Raw genomic sequence first — 9776 nt, 5'->3', positions numbered from 1 at the left:
GGAGTGTGAAGATTAAGGTTTGCTACAGTTGTGCCAAGTGTTTAATTTTGTCGCCAATTAAAAAACTAAAAGCGGCCGCTGTTGGGCTCATACTCAATTTTGCCGCTTATTATGAAAATGAACCTTATGTTTTGTTAAGAGCCTTCTGCTATTTAAAACAACAATTTGCTGCGTTTTACATCATTTTTTAACCGTTTTTCTTTATTAGAAATAAAACTTGAAGTCTGCAGGTTGACGAGAAACTGATAGAAATCCGCACCGCATCCGGGGCACAGGACGAAACCTGTTTGGAGTTCGCAGAAAGTCCGTTCGAGTTCAGAGAGCATGAGTAGCATCTTGGATGTCAATCCTTCCTTTGAATTGGAGGAGAAGAGTTATGAGTTTAGTGGACACCACTTGAAGATCTCCATGTTTAAAGGAGCGTATCTTGGTGTTTCTGCTTTTATCTGGGAACCCGTAAGTCTAGCAGCCTACTGCAAATATGTTTTTGTATTTAAGAGTAAGCTTACTACTTATGTTGCAATGTATTTGCTAGATACATTGACATGGATGTATAAAATACTTACAGACCAATCGGGCCGACAGATTCATGCTCCAAAGAAAATTCCTTCCATTCCTTTTCATTGAACTTATCAGCATATCCTCTAACATTCTCCCCCTCGCGTGCTTATCTAGCTTCCGTTGCATGTACCTATGCTGCTTTTGGCCTTGCAATCTCTAGGCCCACCATGCTGTTTTTCTTCTTTGATCTTGTTGAGTTGCATCGGTACTTTTAGCAAACTGCATTTTCACCCTGAGATCTCGTGTTCCTCTCCCCAATTTAGACGCGTATTTTTGAAGAAAATATGGTTTTCTTTTCATATTCCTATTCTTCCTATCAAAATACTCATACACTTATCTATATTGAAGTTCATTTGGAGATCAAGCGTCCATTTTGTAATTATATTAATGTCTTCCAGTATTTTCTCGAAGTCATCATCTGTAGAAAATGCGACACATAATTTGATGAATTCCAGAAATTACAAAATACACTTCTGATTCCTGAATATACCATTTGTGTAAATAGTGAACAATTACATCTACTCATTACATTTCCGTTATCTATATTTATTTTACATCTTCAAGAAATTGAATGAAGTTGGTCAAGGGTCACCTTCCACTTTGGAATTCTTGCGGCATGCTCTGTCATATTTTCAGTTTCTAACTATTTTCTGAATGATGAAGGATTGTACTATCTTGCCTGCAACCTATCCAATGTTAGCTATTTCCTGATTTGTTCTGGCTTCCTTTTTGGAAAGTAGTTACATTAGCTAAATGGCAGTCTGCTAACACTATTCCTTTTCATAATGAATGATCGTACATGTAATTATGTCTCTGAATCTCAGAGTCATAGAGTTTTACAGCACAGAAAGAAGCCATTCGGCCATCGTGTTTGTGCCGGTCATCAAACGCTGATCTGTTCTAATCCAATTTCCAGCACTTGATCCATGGCCTGTATGCGGTGGCGTTTCAAATGCTCATTTAAATGTTTCTTAAATGTTGTGAGGGTTCCTGCTTCCACCACCATTTCAGGCAATTAGTTTCAGATGCACACCACCCTCTGAATGAAAAAGCTTTTCCTTAAACCCTTTTTAAATTTCCTGCTCCTTACCTTAAATCTATGCCCTCTAATAATTGACCCATCTACTAAAGAGAAAAGCTTATTCCTAGCTACTCTATCTATATCCCTCATAATTTTGCACACCTTGGTGACGTCCCCCTCACCCTCCCTGCTCTAAGGAAAACAACCTCCAGCCGATCCAGCCTCTCTTCACAGGTGACACGCCTCAACCGAGGCTGCATCCTGCTGCGGAATCTCCTCTCCACCTTCTCTAGTGCAATCACATCCTTCGTATAGTTTGGCAACCAGAACTGCACGCAGTACTCCAGCTGTGGCCTTACTGATCATACCCTTCCCCCTCCCCACACATTGACGTCTAGATCATTAATGTACACTACAAACAGTAAGGGGCCCTGCACCGATCACTGCGGTAAGCCACTGGGCACAAAGACAGCCTTCAACCATTAGTTTCTGCCTCCTACCATGAAGCCAAGTTTGGATTCAATTTGCCAAATTGCCCTGGACTCCATGGGTTCTTACCTTCTTCATCATTCTTTCATGTGGGACCTTATTAAAAGCCTTACTGAAGTCAATGTAAGCTACGTCTCTGCACTACCCTCATCTACAAATTTGGTCACCTCCTCGAAAAATTCAGTCAAGTTTGTTAGAAATCATAGAAACCCTACAGTGCAGAAGGAGGCCATTCGGCCCATCGAGTCTGCACCGACCACAATCCCACCCAGGCCCTACCCCCATATCCCTACATATTTACCCGCTAATCCCTCTAACCTACGCATCTCAGGACTCTAAGGGGCAATTTTAGCATGGCCAATCAACCTAACCCGCACATCTTTGGACTGTGGGAGGAAACCGGAGCAAACCCACGCAGACACGAGGAGAATGTGCAAACTCCACACAGACAGTGACCCAAGCCGGGAATCGAACCCAGGTCCCTGGAGCTGTGAAGCAGCAGTGCTAACCACTGTGCTACCGTAGACATGATCTCCTCCTGGCGAAGCCATGTTGACTATGCTTGATTAATCCTTCCCTCTCCAAATGGAGGTTAATTCTGTCCCTCGGAATGTTTTCTAATAATTTCCCTAACGCTGAAGTTGATGTCTTCCTTATCTTTTAATATGTGGAGATGCAATTCAGCGAGGCCGAAGGTGTGTATCTTTTTGCGTTTGATTAGTTTAGGAATTAAGTGGTCCTTCCTAAACAACAAAATAGTTTACAGTGTACAGCAGCTTCAATGTAGATCAGCCATCCCAACGTAGTTAACAACAGCATAATGACTAAAATAATGAGATCGAGTTACATAAGGAGGCATCAGGACTGATGGCCAAGAACTTGACAAATGAGGTAATTTGAAGGAGCATGAACAAGGAGAGGCAGAGAGTCAGAGAGACTGGTTGACCTGAACTTCTCATACAAAGGTCCCTGAATGGCCTTTTTGACCCCAACCATTTTTACGTCACTGCCCACATCGCCCTATTTCTTTGTGAGCGTTATAAATCGATTAGTAATCTAGAGACCCAGCAAAATGCTCTGGGGAACCGGGTACAAATCCCACCATGGCAGATGTTGCAATTTGGATTAAATTAAAAATCTGGAATTAAAAATCTATTGATGACCATGAAACTATTGTTGTAAAAAGTCTATGTGATTCACTAATGTGTTTTAGGGATGAAAAGCTGCGGTCCTTATCTAGCCTGGACTACATGTACTCCAGACCCTTAACTGCCTTCTGAAATGGCTACTCTATTCAACTGCAACAAATGCGAGCGACGTCCAGATGCCACGAATGAATTAAAAAATCATTAACATGGCTGTGTTTTTCTGACAGGGCCTTGTTCTCTGTCGGTACTTTGAGAATGAGAACATTGATTTTATTGGGAAGAAGGTCCTTGAACTGGGATCCGGCACAGGAATTGTCGGGATTTTAGCGGTGCTACTGGGTAAGTTGTCATTTTGAAATAAGAGGCACAAAATTTTTGTCTTAGTATTAATGGTTTATCTTTATCTACCTCGTCTTTTCCTGTTGATATATTAAAGAATTCAATCAGATCATCCGTTAACTTTCTAAATTCTCGGGAAAGCAGGCCGAGTTTGTGTAATCTGTCATCAAAAGTTAAGCCTGGAAGTCCAAATATTATTCTTGTAAACCTACGCGGTACTCCCGCCAAGGCCAATATATCCTTCCTAACAGTACTCCAAGTGGGGTTTAACCAGGGTTTTGTATAGCGGCAGCATAACTTCCTAACATCTCTTCGGAATACCCTGACCTATTTCTTGGACGAGGCCCCCTAGTTCCAGAATCTCCAACCAAGTTCGAGGTGTTAAGTTACCCTATCCTTGATTATAGACTCCAATAATTTCCCCACCTCAGATGTTAGGCTAACTGGTCTTTGTGCCCCAGTTTTCCTCTTTCACCCTTCTTAAAAAATAAAGTGACATGAACAATTTCCCAATCCAGAGGGACCACTGCTGAATCTGGGGAACTCTGAAAGATTATAATTAACGCATCTACAATATGCTCTCCTACTTCCTTTAACACTCTTGGATGGAAACCATCAGGTCCTTGGGGACTTGTCACTCTTTTGTTTCAATAATTTCCTTATTATCAGGGTTTTACTTACGTTAATATGCTCTACCCTATTCCATTGGCAAACAATAATCTTAAACTTAAACGATGCCAAAGATTTGGTATGGGGGGAGAATTGGTTAAGGTTAATGGGGTAAATAGACTAAAAGGTGTGGAGATAAATAAACAACGGGAAACATTTAAAGAAATATTTCTAAATGTTCAACAAAAATACATTCCATTGAAAAACAAATAGTCAGCAAGGCGGACAAACCCGTGGCGTACTCAGGAAGTTAAGGATAGTATTAAAAGAAAATGCTCCCAATGTTGACGAGAAACAATAGCAAGTTTGAGGGTCTGAAATGTTAGAAAAAACAGGAAAGAGCCACAAAACCTTGATTAAAAAGGGAAAATACTTGATTAGAGTAAGTTAGCCAGATATATAAAAACAGATTGTAAGAACGTTTTATAAAATGAGGAGAGAAAACCGAAAGTCCCTTAGGAGAAGTGACAAGATAAATTATCATAGGAAATTATGAAACTGCAGAAACAAATACATTAAGTCTGCCTTGGCAGTAGGAGAAACAAGTTCCATAACAGAAATATGCAGTAACCTCGGGACTACAAAGAATGAGGAAATTAGGGAATGCAATATTAGCAGGAATAACGTACCAGAGATACATATGGAACTAAAATCCAAGAAATCCTTAAGACCTCAAGGCTTACAACATTGGGTTCTCAAAGAGGTAGTTGCAGAGGTAATGGATGTACTGGCTATGTTTTTACAAAATTCATCAGATTCGTGAACAGTCCCACTTGATTAGCATTGCCAAATGTTACACCGCTTTTCAAGAAAAGGAGAGAGGAAAGAATGAACCGTAGGTCAGGTATCCTCGCATCAGTTGTTGGTAAAATGCTGGAATTTATTATTAAAGAAGTCTTAACAATGCGTTTAGGAAAGTATAATATGTTTAGACCAAGCCAACATGGTTTTCTTAATTGACAAATTTATTAGAGTTTTTTGAGGGTAAAAGGAGCTAAACCCCACGATCAGCCGAGATCACATGGAATGGCGGAGCAGCCTCCAATAACTCCACCTCTCATTCCTCTAAACTCGAATGGATACAAGCCCACTCCGTCCCTGGTAAGATGACTACACTCCCTTACCCTTTATATCTCATCATAAATAAAAAGACCAAAGCTGCACATAATTATCGAGATTACTGTTTAATATTCATAGTCGACACTGTTACGTTAGAAAATGAACTGTGGTCTCCACACCCGGGATTAAAAGGCAATACTAATAAAAGGAGAATTGACCGCTGGCTCTGAATTCTGCTTTGATACTCACTGGGATGCTCCATTGTGGCCAGTGTGTGTTTCGCCCCCGCAGCACCATGCAGTTTCTGGGAACTATAAAACCTTCTGAAGTTATGGGGCTAATGATCATACCATTCACATTGTTTACCACTTCAGTTACTGTTGTTGGTATTTACTTCTCCATTTGCATTTAAAGTGCATATCGGTGTTGTTATGCTTCGCCATACTTACTACTATAGTCAATGTTCATAGCACCTAACTATTTATTATTTGTAGTGCCTCGCATTCTACATATCACTTATAGTGTTTACCCCCAAGCTTCTACTTATGACCTGTAGCCACAATTATGCACGTTACTCTATTAGCTGCTATTAATACGAGACGTCTCCATTCTATAGTTGCCACAAATTGGATTTGCCAATTTAGTAACATAAAATATACGATCAAGTGTCGGCCAGTCCACTACTCAACATATTATGAACATTCATAATAATACTTTATTGTTAATATTCATAGTAATACTTGCCTCTCGAATTATTACTCGTCGTATTGATTACCCTATAATTAACATTCATGGTGCCTATACTTGTAATTATTATTCTAGCGCTAACCCTAATAGCTGCATTCATTATGTTGACCACCTTCTCCTTTATTTCTTTTTCACATCCTACGATTTCTTTAGTCATACCCCATAACTAAGATGCACAACTCATACCGTGGGCGGCACGGTAGCACAGTGGTTAGCACTGCTGCTTCACAGATCCAGGGTCCTGAGTTCGATTCCCGGCTCGGGTCACTGTCTGTGTGGAGTTTGCACATTCTCCTCGTGTCTGCGTGGGTTCCCTCCGGGTGCTCCTGTTTCCTCCCACAGTCCAAAGATGTGCGGGTTAGGTTGATTGGCCAGGTTAAAAATTGCCCCTTAGAGTCCTGGGATGTGTAGATTAGCGGGTAATATATGTGGGGGTAGGGCCTGGGTGGGATTGTGGTCGGTGCAGACTCGATGGGCCGAATGGCCTCCTTCTGCACTGTAGGGTTTCTATGTTTCTACCCGTGCAGTTATTATTCCGGGGTCCAATAGCTCAGTTGACTAGAGTGTGATCCAGGGTGACACCAACAGCGCGGGTTCAATCGCATACCGGCTGTGCTAGTTTATGGAGCTCGTAATTCAAAGTGAAATATCTGCTGTTGACTCATACGATTCTCCACTTCGACTACAATCTTTCTACGACAATATTTTAAGCAGACAATGGGTCAGCAGTGGCCCTGTTGGTAGCACTCTCATCTCTGAGAATGTCCTGCGCCCAAATCTCACTCCAGAACAAAGCTGAAGGCTAATGCATTGGTGCAGAATTGAGGAATCAGGTTCTGATGAAAGATCACGGGCCCTGAACTTTGGCTTTGCTTCGCTCCATAGATGCGGTCATGATTTGCCGAGTATTTCCAGCAGTTTCTGATTCTATTTCTTTCAGATTCTAGTGTGCGCAGTATTCTGATTTTCAATTCCTTAAACTGACATGTTACGTGATTTCAGACATGGACTTTGGTCTTAAAATTGGCACTGGTCCTTGGCCGCTTTAGTCTCTAGAGCCAATGACGTTGAGTAGACTTGCAATGGCAGAGTCTTATGTCACAAGGCACACTGTAAAGTGCTTCCCAAATCAAAATATTCTCAAACAACTAAACCGATGGAGAAAATATACATGAAAGTGAGACGAACTTTTGTTTGCTCGATACAGTGATGCCTATATGAATAGGGAACAGGTAGTACATGAGAGAAGAATGTCAAATTTGTATACGGAATGTGAATTTGGAAAGACCAGATTTTGGTTGCTCTTCTTATGAAACTTATATTGCAGCTAACACAGGGTTTACAAAATCCCACTCTGTGGACTGTTTCTTCCTGGCTCTTTGGTTCATGACCATTCGGCCCCCAATAGCTAAGAGAGATAGCAAAGCAAAGTGGGGGTAAATGGATGCTTTTTCTGGTTGTCGATCAGTGACTAGCGGTGCGCCTCAGGGATCAGTGTTGGGACCACAATTGTTTACAATTTACATAGATGATTTGGAGTTGGGGACCGAGTGTCGTGTGTCAACGTTCACAGATGACACTATGATGAGTGGTAGAGCAAAGTGTGCAGAGGACAGCGAACGTCTGCAAAGGGATATAGATAGTTTAAGTGAGTGGGCAAGGGTCTGGCAGATGGAATACAATGTTGGCAAATGTGAGGTCGCTCGTTTTGGTAGGAAGAACAGCAAAATGGACTATTATTTAAATGGTAAAAAATTGCAGCATGCTGCTGTGCAGAGGGATCTGGGTGTCCTTGTGGATGAATCGCAAAAGTTTGTTTGCAGGTGCAACAGGTAATTATGAAGGCAAATGGAATTTGCCCTCCATTGCTAGAGGGATGGAGTTTAAAAACAGGGAGGTTATGTTGCAGCTGTATAAGGTTCTGATGAAGCTGCACCTGGAGTACTGTGCACAGTTTTGGTCTGCTTACCTGAGAAACTGGCACAGGATGGGGTGCAGATGAGATTCACTAGTTTGATTCCAGAGTTGAGAAGGTTAGCTTATCAGGAGAGATTGAATAGACAGGGATTATACTCATTAGAATTTAGAAGACTGAGGGGGGAAACTTATAGAAACATGTAAAATGATCAGGGAATAGATAAGATAGAGGCAGGGAGGTTGTTTCCACTGGTGGGTGAAATTAGAACTGGGGGCATAGCCTCAAAATAAGGGGGAGCAGATTTACGATTGAGTTGAGGAGGAACTTCTTCGTCCAAAGGGTTGTGAATCTCTGGAATTCCCTGCCCAGTGAAGCAGTTGAGGCTATCTTGTTGAATGATTTTAACGCTAAGATTGACAAATTTTTGATTAGTAAAAGAATTAAGGATTATGGTGAGCGGGCGGGTAAGTGGAGCTGAGTCCACGAAAAGATGAGCAATGATATTATTGAATGGCGGAACAAGCTGGTGGTGCCACATGGCCTACTCCTGCTTCTAGTTCTTATGTTCTTATGTTACAATTTCTTCAGCTAACTGGACTCTTGTTGCTCCACAGTGAGAAAACAAATGCAGCAAATAATTCGCGCTTTGGTGAAATCATGAGATAATGGTGCTATATTTTTCTTTGTACCAGGTGGAAATGTCACCTTAACGGACAGACCGTACGTTTTGAAGCAAATAGAATATAACGTACTTGCTAACGTTCCACTCACCAGTCGACACCGTTCAAACATCTGTGCCCTTGCGTGGGGTGACGACCAGAATAACTTTTCAAACGACTTCGATTTCATTCTGGGTTCGGACATTGTGTACAACCCAACGCAATTTCAAGGTCTGTTACAGACGCTGTTGCACCTCTGCAGCGAGAAAACTACAGTTTACATGTCTTCTAACGTGACTGCCAGAGAGGGTTCCGTCAATTTTCACGAGCATCTCCTGCCACGGCAGTTCAACAGTGAGCTCCTTCATACAAGCGGAAGCAATTTTATTTACAAACTGACCAAAAAAGTTCCACGTAGCATCTGATAAGCCGGCGAGACAGCGAATGATTTGTCATCTAACAGTGGTCGATACACTAAGCTTATTAACTTTGAGAAGTTAGTTCTAATAAAAAATCGCGTTTTCAATTTATATCTCATAATTTTCCAGGCGTTTTCCTTGGATATCTCAACATTTGGTAATTCATACGGACACATTACTTTAATATGCTTGACTTAAACGCGTTCCCGTACAAGACACACGATCCCTTCAGGATCTATATAAGGGCAGGCACTAAATGGAGTAACTTTGAGGCGTTACTTTTTTTGATCTCCAAAAGCTCTCACACTCACCTCCTAAAAAGTGTGTAGTTAAAATGTTAACGTTATTGAGTTAAAGTAAAATATAAGATCCCAGAGTACGAATTATTCTGTTCCATATCAGCACTGAACCGGCGATGGCTGTGGCAAAAAAAATGCCGCCTTTCGAACACTAAAATTGTAGTTAACAATTTGAAATGATTGAGACAAACCCCCTCGTCAAAAAGCACACAGGGGTTTTAATTCGGGGGAGGGGGATTTATTTCTTATCAGTATTGCAAAGGATTCTTTAAACCTCTATGTGCCCACTTCTATGTATTGGCGGAATCAGTAAGCCTCACACTACTTCCACTGACCGAAATAAAACTTTTTATCTCAATTTCCTTTTTACTTTGCGAATGTATGCCAAACAGTCCTGATCTTCAATATCTCCACCATACTCCTCCGACGCCCACCAGCCTGATGCTTC

General features: G+C 41.4%; 1 protein-coding gene across 1 annotated transcript; it reads left to right on the top strand.

Moving 5' to 3' along the window:
- Positions 1–324: 324 nt before the first annotated feature.
- LOC144506895 (EEF1A lysine methyltransferase 3-like) lies at positions 325–9035 on the top strand. Its single transcript, XM_078233249.1, has 3 exons — positions 325–456; positions 3447–3558; positions 8644–9035. The coding sequence occupies exons 1-3, from the start codon at positions 325–327 to the stop codon at positions 9033–9035; spliced, it is 636 nt and encodes a 211-aa protein (XP_078089375.1).
- The last annotated feature ends 741 nt before the right edge of the window (positions 9036–9776 follow it).

This window comes from Mustelus asterias, chromosome 18, assembly GCF_964213995.1.
Source record: "Mustelus asterias chromosome 18, sMusAst1.hap1.1, whole genome shotgun sequence".
Taxonomy (NCBI): Eukaryota; Metazoa; Chordata; class Chondrichthyes; order Carcharhiniformes; family Triakidae; genus Mustelus; species Mustelus asterias.
The sequence above is the reverse complement of the archived record's forward strand: the minus strand, read 5'-3'. Positions and strand labels throughout refer to the sequence as shown.

Bases quoted from the DNA above. Each gene is read 5' to 3' on its own strand.
- LOC144506895 (XM_078233249.1), top strand. From the start codon at position 325: ATGAGTAGCATCTTGGATGTCAATCCTTCCTTTGAATTGGAGGAGAAG. The intron at 457-3,446 runs GTAAGTCTAGCA...TTTTTCTGACAG, and splicing joins CTGCTTTTATCTGGGAACCC to GGCCTTGTTCTCTGTCGGTA. The intron at 3,559-8,643 runs GTAAGTTGTCAT...TCTTTGTACCAG, and splicing joins GATTTTAGCGGTGCTACTGG to GTGGAAATGTCACCTTAACG.